At 40.2% G+C, this 16,693-nt stretch overlaps 2 protein-coding genes and 1 long non-coding RNA gene across 12 annotated transcripts in view; 1 reads left to right on the forward strand and 2 right to left on the reverse strand.

Moving 5' to 3' along the window:
- The window catches only part of LOC123580013, a 27,381-nt gene extending 24,302 nt beyond the window's left edge, over positions 1–3,079 (forward strand). Inside the window, exon 5 of the long non-coding RNA XR_006703077.1 lies at positions 2,204–3,079. This is a non-coding gene — a long non-coding RNA (uncharacterized LOC123580013). The remainder of the gene's footprint in view (positions 1–2,203) is intronic.
- EEF1AKMT1 (EEF1A lysine methyltransferase 1) overlaps positions 1–6,368 on the reverse strand; it is a 43,205-nt gene extending 36,837 nt beyond the window's left edge. For 2 of the 6 annotated variants that reach the window (XM_045444188.1, XM_045444194.1), the window contains exon 1: positions 4,029–4,406. In XM_045444188.1, coding sequence (XP_045300144.1) covers positions 4,029–4,036 — 8 coding nt within the window. In that variant the 5' untranslated portion in view covers positions 4,037–4,406. Of the gene's footprint in view, positions 1–4,028; positions 4,409–6,209 lie in introns of those variants that run through there. The other 4 variants (XM_045444201.1, XM_045444182.1, XM_045444173.1 and 1 more) reach the window with 4 other exon arrangements.
- Positions 6,369–10,982: 4,614 nt separating this feature from the next.
- Positions 10,983–16,693, reverse strand: part of XPO4 (exportin 4) — a 119,649-nt gene continuing 113,938 nt past the window's right edge. For all 5 annotated transcript variants that reach the window (XM_045444247.1, XM_045444239.1, XM_045444263.1 and 2 more), the window contains one exon: positions 10,983–15,953. In XM_045444247.1, coding sequence (XP_045300203.1) covers positions 15,756–15,953 — 198 coding nt within the window. In that variant the 3' untranslated portion in view covers positions 10,983–15,755. The remainder of the gene's footprint in view (positions 15,954–16,693) is intronic.

The raw sequence follows: 16,693 nt of genomic DNA on the forward strand, positions 1-16,693 counted from the left end.
TGTCAGGTAGCTGTGCACATGATTCTACTTTGTGTTCGGTCTTAATATACAGAGCTGAGAGAGGATATGCTATCAAGTGTTTAATATTACTCACAGTTCCCCTAGAAATGAGAGGCACAGTGCCCCATGAAGGGCCACACGAAACCTGTCATATGTGGGGACAAGGAAGCAGACAGAGACCTGGAACTCTGTCTTTACTGCTAAGATGACTGGGAAGGAAGTGGGTGGGGATGTCCCCTATTGGGCGCAAAGTAAAGACACACATTCTACAGTTTGCGGTTGGGAGCTTCGTGATAGGACTTTGATGTGCCCATGAGAGCTGGTTTGCAGCAAAGGGGTAAGCAACTTTGGCCACTAGTTTGGCCCTGTCATTAACTGACACCAAATAAACAAATACAAAACTGACACCAAATAAACAAATACACACAATTTCAAAAGTTCCCGGAGCAGTTGGTACGCAACTTGTGGGAGCCAAGGTATGCAGTAAGGGCTCTGTCCTGCAAATACTGGGGATCTGTGTTCTGATCACTAACTGCTGCTTCTGATCGTGGAGGCGGGGACACAGAGTCAGGCAGCCATTACCACAAGGCTCCCACTGTTGTCATTACTTCCACCTCCAGCTGAAGCAACTTTCAGGGGATTTAAAGGGCCGACACTTCTTTCCTTGCTTTATTTTTCTGTTTTTCTCCTTTTGGGAGCCAGACATTTAAGGACTAGATCATTACACAAAGCAACTGCATATACAGGGGAATTTAGGTCACTGTACATGCCCAGGAAGAGGTGGAGGCTCAGAAAAGAACTGAGATAAGTTTACACCTCGGGCTGACACTCAGCACAGACAGCCCTACAACAATCAAAAAACAAAAATAATAAACAAAACAACAAAAACAGCAAATCCTTGGGAAGGGGGAGAATCTGATTTCCAGAGTTCCCACATTATTAGATTCAAATATCCAGTTTTCAACCAAAAAATTACAAGGCATACAAAGAAAATGGAAAATATGGCCCATTCACAGGAAAACAACAGAAACCACCCCTGAGAAAGATCAGATGGTAGACTTACTGTCTGAAAGATGCTAAAAGAATTAAATGAAGATATGGGAAAAACTAAGAAAATGATGTATGAACAAAATGGAAATATCAACAGAGATAGAAAACGTAAAAAGGTATCAAAAGGGAATTCCAGAGCTGGGAATTACAATTACTGAAATGAAAAATTCACTAGAGGAATTCAAAAGCAGATTACAGTAGGCAGAAAATCAGCAAACTTGAAGATAATTGGAATTACTGAGTTTGCTGAAAAGACAGAATGAACAGAACCTAAGGCCATTGTATCAAGTGGACCAAAATACACATTGTGGGAGTCTCAGAAAGAGAAGAGAAAGGGACAGAGCAATTCTTTAAAGAAATAATGGCTGAAAACTTCCCAAATTAGGTGAGAGATAGAACTATAAACACGTAAGAAGTATAATGAACTCTAGTATGATAAACTCAAAACACCCACACCAATACACATTATAATCACTATTAAAAGCCAAAGACAGAACCTTAGAAGCACCAAGAGAGGTGACTTGTCACATATTGTCACATAAAAGGGCCCACCACTAAGATCATCAGATTTTTCATCAAATTTTGGAGGCTAGATAGCAGTAGACTGATACACTCAAAATGCTGAACAGAAAAAAAAAAAAAAAAAAAAATCAACCAGCAACCCTATATCTGGTGAAAATGTCCTTCAAAAGTGAGGAAGAAATTAAGACATTCACAGATAAAGAAAAGCTGGAAGTTTGTTACCACTAGACCTGCCTTGCAAAAATTGGTAAAGTGAGTCCGGCAGGTCGGAATAAAAGCACACTAGGCATGCCTGGGTGATTCAGTCAGTTAAGCATCTGACCCTTGATTTTGGCTCAGGTCATGATCTCACAGTTCATAAGTTTGAGCCAAGTACTAGGCTCTGCACTGTCAGTGTGGAGCCTGTTTGGGATTCTCTCTCTCTCCCTCTCTCTCTGCCTCTCCCCGACTTGCACTCTCCCTTTCTCAAAATAATAGACTAAAAAAAAAAAGAAATGAAAGGACACTAGACAGTGTAGAGCCATATGTAGAAAAAAAAAGATCTTAGGATCTCAGGAAAGGTAAATGTGGGCAATTATAAATGCTAGTATTACTGTAACTTCAATTTATAACTCTACTTTTTGTTCTCCAGATTTAAGAGACTGATTGATACCCAAATGTCTATCAACAGACGAATGGATATACAAAGGAATATCAGACTCCAAAAGGAAGAAAATTCTGATACATGGCTACAACATGGATGAACGTTGAGGACATTATGCTAAGTGAAAAAAGTCAGTAACAAAAAGACAAATACTCTTATGATTCCACTGATAAGAGGTACCCAGGGTCATCACATTCACAAAGACAGAAAGTAGAATGGCAGTTGCCAGGGGCTAAGGGGTGGGAAGAATAGGAAGTTGTTTAATGTGTATATAGTTTTAGTTTTACAAGATGAAAAGTGTTCCGGAGATGGACGGTGGCAATGGTTGTGCAACAGTGTGAATATATTAACACTACTGAACTGTACACTTAAAAATGGTTAAGATGGTAAATTTGATGTTACGTGTATATTACCACAATAAAAATATTGGGGGAAAATGTCATTGGAGTGGATATCAACGGACTGTTAAGCAAGGTAATTAGGTTGTTGCCATGGCTCTGTTGTCTGGTTTCCCTGAAGAAGTCATATTTAAGCTAGGATCTAAAGAATAAGTTCTCCCTTCGGCAAAGAAAGGAGAAAGAGCATTCAAGGTAGAAGAAACAGCATCTGCATCAAGTGGTTGGTAAGAGAACTGATGCATTACACAGTTTGAAGTAAATTAGGCGTAATTTCAAAAGAATGGCCTACTAATTCAGCAATAAAACAATGTCTGCAATGTACTGTTAATTTGAATTTTGTTGTTTTATAGTTTTGTTTATACTGAATTTGAGAATGTGTTAAATTCTGTAGTTGTGGAAGAATCAAAAGCAGGATGAATTATTTACCTCTGAGGTTTTAATTTAGAATAAAAATAACTTAAATCAACATTGAGGTGTCTGCAAAAGTCCCACTGAGGAATGGTATGAAGGCTTTAAATTAGTAATTTTAGTTTACTGCGAAAAGCACAAAGAATAAATTTTTAGGAAAGCATACCAGGAGCTCTCAGGCTGGAGAATTTCCAGGTGGAAATTCCAAAGATTGGTGTGTGTGTGCATGCCTAACTGAGAAAGACTAAGAAAACATAGCAAACTGATCTGCAACCTACTAAAAGGTCTCATTTTGGTTTGGTATTTCAGGATTAAGAGTTCCTTTCATTCAGGAAAAGAATTGGGCAACTATTAAAATCCAACGTCTCCTGGCAGAGTTGAAGTGTACAACCAGTTTCTGATCAAAGCTGTACCGTGATACTGACTAGAAGAGGTAAATGAAAAAGAAAAGTATGTACGTGTTAATGTATGTATGTACAGATATATGTGTGTGTGTGCATCCATATAGGCGCATGTACATATGTATATGCTTGTCACAGACAGGAATATTTGAATTTTTATTTATTAGTACTAAGCACTTTCCACAGCTGCGTATGTGGAGACGGCTTTCAAACTGCAGCTTGAAATCTGTTAGCTAATCATTTAGAAATAAAACATGAGGGGCGCCTGGGTGGCTCAGTCAGTTAAGCAGCCAACTTCGGCTCAGGTCATGATCTCGCGGTCCGGGAGTTCAAGCCCCGCGTCAGGCTCTGTGCTGACAGCTCAGAGCCTGGAGCCTGTTTCAGATTCTGTGTCTCCCTCTCTCTCTGACCCTCCCCTGTTCATGCCCTGTCTCTCTCTGTCTCAAAAATAAATAAACGGTAAAAAAAAAAATTAAAAAAAAAAACACATGAAAACCATAAAAAGAAAACAGTGACATTATGTGCAAAGTAACAAACTCCAAAAAGGAGTTTAAGAGAACTGTCTACTTTCATGGCGGTAAAAGGCAATTACACTTCAATCCATACCTTAGCATGAATTTTGTCTCAAAATAAAATTTTATCTTAAAGCTGATCAAATCCGTTCATTTGGTAATCATTTATTGAGGAACTGCCTTGTACAAAGCACTGTTCTTGGTGATGGAAATCAAAATCCCAGTCCTCTTGGAGACTACATTCTAGTGAGGCACAGACTATACGCAATAGAAATATAAAGTATGAGTTGGATGATGATAAGATCAATGGAGGAACATGTGGAGAATGAAGGGGCTGCCAACTTTAGCAATCATAGACTGTTTTCTACATTATTAAAGTGAGTTCAAGATTGTATCACTTGTTAAATGGGAAAAACTGAAGTTTGCTTATGTAACAAACATTGCTACAGACTAAAAGAACTTCAGTTTCAATACACTAATATTTTTACTCAAGTCACTACTTCATCCTATCTTTAGTGTTGTTTACAAATTTTCTAAGTGGGTTTATGAAATTGATGTAAAGAGATTTTCATGTCCAAAAGCGTTGGGGAGTGCTGTATTATCTTATTATTGAACGGATGCTGAGCCTCACATGGCTCAAACGTGAGAACCGTGGTTCTCACAGGAGATTTTGCAACCACCTGCCCCAGAAAGGGAACATTCGGCAATGTCTGGAGACGTTTCTGGTTGTCAGAACTGGGAAGGATGCTACGGGCATCTAGCGGGTAGAGTCCAGGAACGCTGGCAAATACCATTTACGAGACGGTCCTCCACAACAAGCAACTGTCTGGCCCCAAACGCCTCCAGTGCCACGGCTGAGAAACACACAAATGATTGTGATAATGTGGTGAGCCTTCTATCAGAAAAGCACTATTTAGTGCCATGGGATCAGAACGGAGAGCATGTACCGGCAGAAAACAGAAGTGAAACAGCAGGTGGCATTTTAACCTGGCCTTGAGGGAGAAGAAAAGATGAAGAGTGAGGATTACAGAGGGAACAGCATGAGCAAAGGGCCGGACACATTCACGTGCAGCATCAGTAGGGATTAGCAGGCTCCTAGTGTACTGTGGTTGCTTTCTATTGCTTTAAACAGTACTTAACTCAATATAACTAGTGTAATCCTAAAAAGCAATATGCAAATTCAATTATATTTCAAATGTATACAATTCTACAATTGCTATATATCAGTTTTACTTAAAGCAAGCCACTCCCTCCCCCACTGTATAAATTCACACAGTATCATATTGCCTTCTGCAAGTTATTTTAGTCAAGTAGGTGTGATCCAGTGGGGTGAGCATTAACTTAGAATTCATCCCAGGCACTTAAATGGGGGGTGCGGTGGGAGAGAGGGGAAATCTGAGGTAGTCTGTGAGGCTCCCTCTGCGAACAGGTAAGAATAATCTAGATGTTCCCTACATATATTTTGCATATTGCCCTATGATTCTACCCTGAATCCGATTTACTGTCAGAAAAGGGCCATAATCTTTCATTTTCTTTTTATCTTTGCATATGTAGTTTTCCCTGCCTAAAATGCTTCCTTTCCTCTCGTTTTCTAAAATTCTATTTATCCTGTTATTTAAAAAATTAACTTCAAAAAAGTGAGGTTAAATTTACCCAGGGCGAAACACATACAGATCCAAGTGTACAGTGCGACGAACTGCGACGTATACCTCCACGTGACCTCAACCCCGATCAAGATACCCTTCCGGTCTTACACATCATCCCCTCCCCACCCCGGAAGTGTCCCCGGCCCCAGGCAGGTCCTTTCCTTCGATCATACTGTACCACTAAGTCGCTACTGCCGTCGTGCACTGCCAAGTGTCGCGTGTCCCCGCCAGCCCCTCGGGGGCTGAGGTCTCGCCTACTCCACTCTACACCCCGCGCCCGGCAGAGAGACCCTGCCTCCTAAGGCCCCGGCAGACAGGTGTGGGGGCTCGAACGTCCTGGTCAAAAAAGCACAGGGCAGTGGGCCCAATCCCACTTCTGACCGGAGCGGAGTTCTCTTACTGCCCTGGCCTGGGGGTTAAGTTTTCTCCTCCGCACCCGGGCCGCCTAAGCCCAGGGTGGGCCGCTCCTCACGGGCCCCAGCCCACGAGGCCAGGTCACGCGGCGCAGGAACCGCGCTCCCTCTCGGCTCGTCTGCAGCTCGCCCTCCGTCCCCAGACACCATTAACTGAATCCCTCCGCCCTCGCTGCACTGGAGAAAGGGTGACGAACGGAAAAAAGAAACCACAACCGACTCCGAAGCCGCAGACCAGCGCGGAAGCGACCCCACCTTCGCGCCCAGGTTCGTCCACTCAGTAGCCACGCGTGCGCAGTCACCCTCAGGTGCGACAGGGGTCGAGGCCGGCCCGCGCGGGCCCGCGCCGCGTCCGCGCATGCGCACACCCTCCGGCCCGAGGGCGCTTCCGGAAGACCCCGGAACGCAGTTTCCTCCGGGCGTTCCAGTCCTGCCTTTAACAGAGTGTAAGGGCGTGCTGTTGATAGGAGTTGTCCCCTCTTGTCTCTATCTTATAAATGACCTCCAAGAATAGTGGCAATAAAAAAAAAATAATAATAATGTTTTAATTAGATTCCCTTCCAATTAAACGTATTCCAAGTAGCTATTTGCACTTGAAACTGGTATGTTTCGCAAACATTAAATTTAGGCCTTTGTCTATTTAGTTTACTCGGTCTTAGAGGAATTAAGACATTAAATTGAGGCTTTATATGCAGGAAGACTCTCAAACCCTGCACTTTGCTCCTATGATTTGCCTATCCAAACTTAATGTGGTTAATGTAAGTCTAGTTATATGCATTTTTCATTTGGGGGTTAGCTGCAAAAAATGGAAGAGATGTAAATGAGTGCACGATCTGATCGGTAAACAGATGACGCAAGGTAGAGGTCTTCATGCTGAAATAAGACCAGCTACTAATTTGGCAAACAACGCAATTATGAGGCAACAACATTCTCCATGAAAACGATGGATACTATTTGGTCAGCTGACTTGCCATTACTCTTTCATTCAACATATGTTAAGACCTCTAGCACAGTACCTACCACATAACAAGAACTTAATGTAGGAAATGTTCCCCTTCACCTTCGCTGATACCAAGTCGTCAGATTTATTTTCATTCCCCAAGGCAATCTATATTATGTTCCTACCTTCCTTTCCTTCATTTTCTTTATTAATTTTATTATCTTGCTAAGTTTTATATATTCTCCCAAATACCTTTAAATCCTTTCTGGGACAAGGTGAGGATATAAATGAACTGCTGAGCTGCCAAACGATGCCATTTGGTAGTTCGTGAAAGAGGTTTACAACTTTGTGAGTACCATGCTTTCTATTTTAAATAAGTTTCCGGGTCTGTAACAACCCATGTTTTGTTTCGTTTTTTTTTTTAACTTTGAAAGTTTTGAACTGATGACAAATCTACTAAATACTTCAAAATCAGATGTAACTTAGCAAAACAGCTGGAAAGAAAAATGTAAAACTAAAGGAAATCAATAATAACATGAACCAAGAAATAATTAATAACCAACTTTTATGGCAGTATATTTTTACAGAGGTAGTGTTCCATATATACAAGACTGCCTTGGCTTCTAAATTAACAGAAAATTTTATGCTAAAGAAAATTAGTTTTGGCTTGAAACATCTTTTTTTTTTTTTTTTTCAACGTTTATTTATTTTTGGGACAGAGAGAGACAGAGCATGAACGGGGGAGGGGCAGAGAGAGGGAGACACAGAATCGGAAACAGGCTCCAGGCTCTGAGCCATCAGCCCAGAGCCGGCCGCGGGGCTCGAACCCACGGACCGCGAGATCGTGACCTGGCCGAAGTCGGACGCTTAACCGACTGCGCCACCCAGGCGCCCCTTGAAACATCTTTTTAAGCGTTCAAAGTTTCAATTGCTTTCATATCATGTGAGACACAATAGTTACCTTCATGTAATGTGTATGACATGTTATTTTTATAATTAAAGTGACCAGATGTCAGAAAGTTCATATTATTTGTCAAGTTAGATTTGAAAGATGCTTTCAAATCAATTTCAATTCAGGAATTACTCCTTTGTTTATTCAAAAATTATTTTTGTTCATCTCACTACTCTTCAGAAATGGTGCATAAGAGGAACAGAGATTACCCTGAAAAGGTTTCTTAAAAGATGAACTTACACTCAAGTTTTTCCTTTCCTAAAAAATAACTAGAAATTACCTGTAATTACAAGAACAGATTCTGGCGTTTTTCTTCCATTCTCCAAGTACTGTATTATCCAATTACTCAAATTAGCCTAAGCGTGTTGCAAAGGATGTTCCCTAGAATTCTAGTCCCATAAGATGCTTTGAGAAGAAACCATTAAATAAGCTGATGAAAACCTCATTAAGATCTTCTAGAGCTCCTGGGGCCCCCCGGGGGGGGGTGGCGGTCAGTTGGTTGGGTGACTGACTTTTGATTTCGGCTCAGGCTGTAATCTCAGTTTTGTGAGTTCAAACCCCAAGTCTTGCTCTGCACTGACAGCACGGAGCCTGCTTGGTTTTCTCTTCTTTTCTCTGCCCCTGCCTTGTTGGTGCTCTCTCCAAAATAAATAAATTTTTAAAAGATCTCCTAGAGTTTTCTGATGTGCATTAGTGTAGTAAAGCTTTAACTTCACACAGGAAAAAAAAAAAACAAAACAAAACCAAACCTTGTTTCATTTCTCCAATTTATTTAGTAACAGCTAAGTTATAAAGAATTAGTGATTGGGGCACCTGGGTGGCTCAGTCAGTTAAGCATCCAACTCTTGATTTTGGCTAAGGTCACGATCTGTTTTGTGAGTTCGAGTCCCACATTGGGCTCTGCACTGACAGCAGGGAGCCTGCTTGGGATTCTCCTCTCTCTGCCCCTCCCCCTGCTTGCACTCTCTCAAAATAAATAAACTTTAAAAAAAAAATTAGTGATTCATGAAACCTACTTTGGGAATCACTGTTACGATTTTGTTGTTGTAGAATTATGAGGTGAATATTCAACAGAAACTGAAACCACCAACTTAAATAGATCAATTTTCTCGTATAGAAAAGAAGAAAAACTAATATGGTGAACTCTATTCCAATACTAACATGGTGGTTGTGGCTAGGTCACATTTTATTGATGTTTAGATACTACAGTACTTAAAAGTAATTAATGGCTACCAGGTATTGGACTTTATATTAGAACACATTGATGGATCAAAATGTGTTCTTAGAAACAATCTTTAAACATAATGCAATCTATTGAGCATCTATTATTATATCCAATTACCATGTTTAAAATTTTCCATTTAGGAAGAATGAACATTTATGGTCCTATGATATAGAGGGTCTATTAGGAATTGGATTTAGGTCTCTCTACCTCTCCCCTGTACTGTACCAGTTCATATGGCTTTACCAGGTCAGTCCTCAGAAAGGACTATCCAGGGCAGTGCAGTTATAAGAAGGGGTGCAAATGAATATTGCAGCCTAAGATCTCAGGATATTCGAAGACTAACCCTGGCAGCAAAGTAAGCCAAAATGAACACTATCAAAACTTAAAACCGCTAACTACTGTGGAAATAAAAATATTTATTAGCACACCCCTATTTAACTGTTCTTTGCTTCAGTTTTTTTCATTCTTCGACTCCAGGAATTCTCAGAGACTTACCTCAGTTCACTGTCATGCTAGATGTTAAAAATAACTTACCAGGAAGGAGGTTGGTTCATGGGCTAGAACTAAGGCAGTGCACTACTATTAGTACTGTATGGGACTTCTGAGCAGAAGACTTTCTCATTAGTTTCACCCAACATGCCTTTGCTTCCACTTAGTTTCAAAAAGAAAGTCAAACTGAACTGCCATTTGAAATGACAAAGAATGCACAAGACTCCATCTGGGATGCGACGCTTAAAACACAAACAAGGGGCGCCTGGGTGGCACAGTCGGTTAAGCGTCCGACTTCAGCCAGGTCACGATCTCGCGGTCCGTGAGTTCGAGCCCCGCGTCGGGCTCTGGGCTGATGGCTCAGAGCCTGGAGCCTGTTTCCGATTCTGTGTCTCCCTCTCTCTCTGCCCCTCCCCCGTTCATGCTCTGTCTCTCTCTGTCCCAAAAATAAATAAACGTTGAAAAAAAAATTAAAAAAAAAAAAAAAAAACACAAACAAAAATGTCAACCTAATCAATGCACCAAAGGCATTATTCACAAGCCACTCAACATAAAATGACTATTTTTAGAGAGAACCATTAAAGATGACTATTTACAAATACTAATTTTTATATCTGGGGCCTTTAAAATCATTTATGGCCCTCTTCAAGAGACAGGTGATCAGCCTGTGCTTGAGGTCCCCCTCAAATGTAAGAGGGGAAACAAATACTCAACATGCACTCTACCTACTGTACCTCTTAAACAACCTGCTTTTTCGTATCTACCCTTGGAGAGGAATTACATTTCAACATAACCTAAGAAATACCATTATAAGTCAATGAATATTCAAAGCAAAATCAAGTTTAAAATAAATATCTTTCAAGATGCATTTCCTTTTCTTAAAAAAATTATTTTCCACTGCACATGTTTACAAGATTTAAGACTGGGTGAAAGGTGAGAGTGTGTAAGTCTAACACAGAGCAGGATGGCCATTCTCCACTTTCCCTGAAAAGGCCGAAAAGACAGACCCGAACTACTAAAAATATTTACTACAAATATGCCCAAGTCCAGTGATTTAACTAGTCACTCTGAAAATGTTTCTAAAGCCAGGAGGTGAGATAAAAATAAATATGTTCAATATTACAGAATATAAACAAAACCTTTTCTTTCGGAATCCTGAATACTCTATTAAGGTTTGGGCATTTTCCCAGAAGGTAATGCAAATCTTTATCTATACAGATATGTCTCATCCCATGTTTTTTATTTAAAATTATTTTATGACTGTGTAATGTCCCCAGTGTCAATCATCCTATGATTGTAAATGAACTAGCACCATTTCAATAAGCTTCATAAAATAGCCTCGCTAAATACCCATGAACAAATCACACATGGTCAAAACAAAAATGTAATAAAAATATTTAGTGAAAAGACACATTTTTAACTCCCATTTATGGATTTAAAAAATACAAGTAAAATTTTATCAATTTGATATTCAGCTTGTAACTGGCTCAATACATAGCCTTGATTTATTTCCTAAAATCATATTGTAGCATCTTTTGAAAAATTAAATGCAACTTTATACCTTCATTAGTAATGTTAATAGAGGTAAATATTTAAACAGTATACTCTCATCCCTGGGTCTCTTAAAAAAACTGAAAAGTCTTCGTGTAAGTTTAAAATTTTAATATTTATAAATTTAAAAAATTTTACACGTGCTGAATGGTAGCAGTGCTAACATTTTGTGACCATTAAACCACAAACTCACCGCATGGAGCTTCTTTCTTTGTACAGAGAACCAAATCACAATCCCAGTACTTGCAATGTGTCATAATTTTATGTGGTAAAAGACACCACTCCAGGAAGCCTGGGCTCAGAACACACTTGAGGTCAGATCCCCATCAGGTCCATAGTGCGGACACAGTATTTTTCATTTCAGGCTAGGAAAATGAGCTATCAGTACATACCTGATAACTCCTAGTAGCTAAGACTGAAAAGGAGAAAGCTAAATCTCTCCACCGGTGAGAAGGGCTGGGAATAAGGGAGGAGTAAAACCCCAGTGGATGGGTGGAGGGAGATGGTTTCGGGTGCGGCTCAGGAGTCTCGGGCGTAAACTGCACCTCCCAGTCACCAGCAAAGCCGTCTTACAGAGTCTGTCTTTCCAAAGTAGAGCGCGCTACCGGCCGGAAACAGATCCCTTCATCCACCCTCCTGAACACAGAACGGACGGCCATTATGAAGTTTGTAGCTTCACGTGGACCAAACAGATCCTCTGGCGAAGTACGTCACGGGTGCCCATTAGAACCAGTCAGGAGTAGCTCACACTTCTCACATCTAAACCTAAATATTGAAAGTTCAGCCTGAACCAGGGCACTTCAAATCAATTTGAGCTCAGCAATACACCAAACGTGGACATTTGTTAATTTTAGAGAACCAATTTTTAACGAATCCTTAAATGTAGCATTTTACCAAATCAGAGAATATCCATTTACATTTTAAAACAATCTAAAACATTATTATATCCTCAAATCAGCTATGCTGTTTTGTAGAAGAATTTATAGAAAATTAGGTTAAAAACTTACATCCAATCAGTTCCTTATTCTCTGGTTAAAAACAAAAGCAAAAACTCTAAGAAGTACTGAGGTTCCTTGTGCCTTAACAGCTAATATTTTATTCAGGAACCGATATCATAATTATCCGTCAGACATAGCTAACTTAGTAAGGTTTAATGACAACCGCTTCTAACAGTAAGTGGCAAACAGAAACAAGTGGAACTGTAACAGACAAGAGTCTTTTAGGGGTTCAACTGACACTGAATACTAGGACACTCGAACTTGAAATCCTTGAAACTGAAAGCTAGTTACCTTCAATACTTGAGAGATTCATACCAATACAAACAGAAATGGGATATATGGTGCTATTAGAGAGACAAAGACTTGACATCTTGGTAAAAGAGAAAGTTCAATCAAAGACAGTAAGGGGAGTGTTAAATATTGCCGAGTGGGGGCAAATTATAGAGATGCTTGGTTTTGAAGTGAAAACTGAAAAAGGTAGTAACCATCATATCTGAACAGAGTAATGTAATATAATTAGAAACATGGTTTACAATGAAGGCTAAATTCTTTGAAAAATATTGCAAAGCGTTGTTTTTTTTTAACGTAAGCTGTCACACTTTAAACCCGACAAAAAACTCAATGCAGTGATGTTAACATGCCCCCCTGTCTTCGAACAGATTAAGAGGCAACAAGGCAGAAAAGACCCAGGTAACTGTGTTGAAAAGGACGCTGTCAAACACTGCCAAGCAGTTTGACCCAGGCAGTCACCCGTCCAGATGAACTGTAAAAGCAAGCCAATGCTTTTAACAGAGCTACAAGAAGACAGTTACAGGTGCTGTTATATGGATAGAAATTGTGTATGGACCAAGTCCTTAGTGATTGTGCCCTGGGATTCTTAGAGATTGTGCCTTTGGGAAAACAAATGGGCAAGGAAAATAAAAGAAATAAATCAAATAAAGAATGAATTGAAACGAGAAGTTAAAGGATGCTATACATGAACAAAAGAAACTTTATAAAACACAAAATTCTAAAAATCATATCCTTGACAGTGTCCCTTTAAGATATAAAAAGGGGGGCACAAATAATGTTTTTGTTTTTAGAACTCTTTTTAACAACTTAGTTTTAATAGTAGAAATCAATTTACTAGAATTAAGCCAGTGCTCTTTACATCCACTGGGCCAAGAACATTAAAACAAAACCCCAAAAAACTAGCGTCAATAAACATAGCCAAAGACGAAACTGGACAGAGTAAAATAAAAGACCCAAACACTAAACAAATATTCGATAAGGCAAACGTTAACACAAACACCCTGAAAAGAAGTCTTAGCCGTTGCAATTACAGTGGCATCCCCATTACCTAGAAAATGGTGGTTGCTTTTTCCTCCAGTTTGCCACTACTCAACGTTCAGGGGACACTGGAAACATTATTTGGTCCAATCTGAAGTAAATCTCACTTTAACTGAAACTGATCTAATGAAATGGCAGGGCTATAATAAAATCTGGGCAAATTCAGCAAATACATTTCTGTCTAGGAAGAAGTTATTAAATACGGACACCTTTTTATTGACCAAGGCATTTCTTTCCTACGCATCTTTATTTATAATAATAATTTGATCATAGTTTTGTCACGGCAAACCTACCCAGTCAGTTGTGTATTTCAGTGTCCTTTGGCAAAGGGACTATTCGTATCGAACACACAGATACACACTGCTCACAACTCTTAAGAAAGCATGAGGGAGCTGGGAAACGTAAAACACCAAGAAAGAATATTGCCACAAGTTAAGGGAAAAAAAGAAGAAACCTAAAAATAAATGCACTTGTTCAAAGTGTTCTTAAAAATACAATACGTGTATTTCATGAAGAGCGATCTTAGTTTTTTCCTAGCTGTCTTTTAAGATGTTTTTGCTCCACCTCAGTTATTAGTCAACAATAATCGAATTAAGAGTGACGTTCCTCAAAAAGTTACGGCCTTAGGCTTTGCATTCACTCGTGTCTAACATCACATGCACAGGTTGGATGTAATTTAGATGCTCCAGTTTTGTTAACTGTGAGTAGCACGGAGTTATACAAAGTTCTGCACAGCATCACATGTGAAGATGCATATACTATATGCAATTCAGATATGAAGACTACGTTCGAAGGACAGTTGAGCCTGTAGGTGTCAAGGACACAGCAGGAGAAAGCCCACCCCTTGGAAGCAGTTTCAGAGCAAGCCTGTGCCAGATTCCTGCCACTGTGCTGTGGGATTTTGACATTGCAGTGGGCAGAGCTTCATACGCCGGCAGTTTATAAATTAGCTTTCATTTCCATAATTTAAGCTGGCACACAGAACTAAGGGGAGCATGGCAGCAGTACAAAAGTCCTGATTAGAAAAATCAAACTAGAGGATCTAAATAGGAAGTTTTTAATCTCTTAAATTAAATGTACATGGCTCCTGTGAAATGAGGAGAATGTCCACTCTAGCGTAATTATTGCCCCTAATGCCCCAACGTAGAATAGTCTGTATGAATCGGTAATTCACATCCTTTAAAATAGTTATTGCTTAAGCAAGCCATTCAGAAATAGATTATTAGCCATGGGCTACGTGGCTGAAGAGAAACATACCCAAAAAGTTAGACTACATACGAATGAGACTTTCATTTCACTCATAAACCCAACATAAATACACGATCAAAAGGGCACCAGATTCATAGCAGCTAACACCCTAAACCAACTCTGAAGCATCAAGACTTGATTTCTTACTAAAACAAATCTGCTCTTTTTTGTATTTTCTTCTTAAAATTAAGGCAATGAAATGGCTACAGTTCCTAAAGTTCTTTTTATGGAACAAAAATATACACCCATTTTCCCCCTCAAGTTCAGGCATCAGAGTGTGACTGGAGGCCTGTATCACACAAAGCCTGCAACACCAGGCTGATGTTACAAACAACAAAGAGCCAGAATGTGTGACACAAGAAGCCAGCAAACACCTGATGTTTCTTCTTCCCGCTGAATTACAAACCGAATCATCAAAGGGAGGAAAAGTTTGAAAGCACAAAACCTCGGAAGAGTTTCCGCTGTCTTTTGCATTGATTCAAAACTTGTGGGGTGGCAGAGGGGAGGAGCGTGTTAAAATGAAGAGTCCAAGGCCCAACAAACAGAAATTCTGACTCTGAGGGTCTACAGTTGGGCCCAAGAATCTGCCTTTTCAACCAGCTCCTCCAATGATGCAGGTGGTCTATGGACAACATTTTGAGAAACAATGCCGAGCATATGTCCATCTAATACATTTAATTTAACAGAAAGTCTACACTTTGGCTAGCCACCTAATGTTCTGATAAGGGGGAAAGGCACTGAATGTGCATTTCATGGTGCCCATATCTGTTTGCACACATACGGAATTGAAAATCTTAGATCACCATTCAAAATCTACAAGACACATATGACAGACTGTGGCTAACACCCAACAGCGGAAGCTGATTCAAAAGTGACCTCTCCTGTTTCACTGCATTACATATCAAACTTTCAGGCTCTCCGAGATCCAAAACGGCCAAAGAACTGAAGAACGGGACAAGACTCAAGTCAGCTTTTAGCAATTCAGTGCACTTTGCAGAAAGGATCTAAATTAAGCATAAAGTTTTGTTGTTTATTTTACACAAAGGAGGCCACCAACATTTGCCATAAACTCTTCTAAACTCTTTAGGAAGGCCATCTTCTGCTTCCGGTCCAGCGTCGGAGGAGTGCTGCTTGCGGTGAGCTTGTTGAAGGCATCTGCTAATCTCTGGTAAATAACCGGGTCTTGCTGACTTGACAGTAATGTTTCAACCAACTCGGAATATTCAGCCTATTGAAGAGATAAAGTGTATACGTAAGAACATTTAGCTTCCTCAAATGTCACACAAGTAGATGATATCAGGTACTACCTTGTGGGATTTCTGAAAGGCAGGGTCTGACAACGGCTCTTCTTCTTTTGCATTAAAGTGCAATTGTCATATAATATTCTATTAGTTTTGGGTGTACAACACAATCATTCCACATCTAAATACACTGTGAAATGATCACAATAGCTCTTTTTTTTTAATTAAAAAAATATTTTTTTATGTTTATTCATTTTTGTTAAATTTTTTTTTTAATGTTTATTTATTTTTGAGACAGAGACAGAACATGAACGGGGGAGGGGCAGAGAGAGAGGAGGACACAGAATCGGAAGCAGGCTCCAGGCTCTGAGCCATCAGCCCAGAGCCCGACGCGGGGCTCGAACTCACAGACCGTGAGATCGTGACCTGAGCTGAAGTCGGATGCTTAACTGACTGAGCCACCCAGGCGCCCCTGTTTATTCATTTTTGAAAGACAGAGAGAGACAGAGCACAAGCAGGGGTGGGGCAGAGAGAGAGGGAGACACAGAATCTGAAGCAGGCTCCAGGCTCCGAGCTGTCAGCACAGAGCCCAACGCGGGGCTCGAATTCATCGGACCATGAGATCGTGACCTGAGCTGAAGTCAGATGCTTAACCGACTGAGCCACCCAGGCGCCCGTTTATTCATTTTTGAAAGACAAAGAGAGACAGAGCACAAGCAGGGGTGGG

This window comes from Leopardus geoffroyi, chromosome A1, assembly GCF_018350155.1.
Source record: "Leopardus geoffroyi isolate Oge1 chromosome A1, O.geoffroyi_Oge1_pat1.0, whole genome shotgun sequence".
Taxonomy (NCBI): Eukaryota; Metazoa; Chordata; class Mammalia; order Carnivora; family Felidae; genus Leopardus; species Leopardus geoffroyi.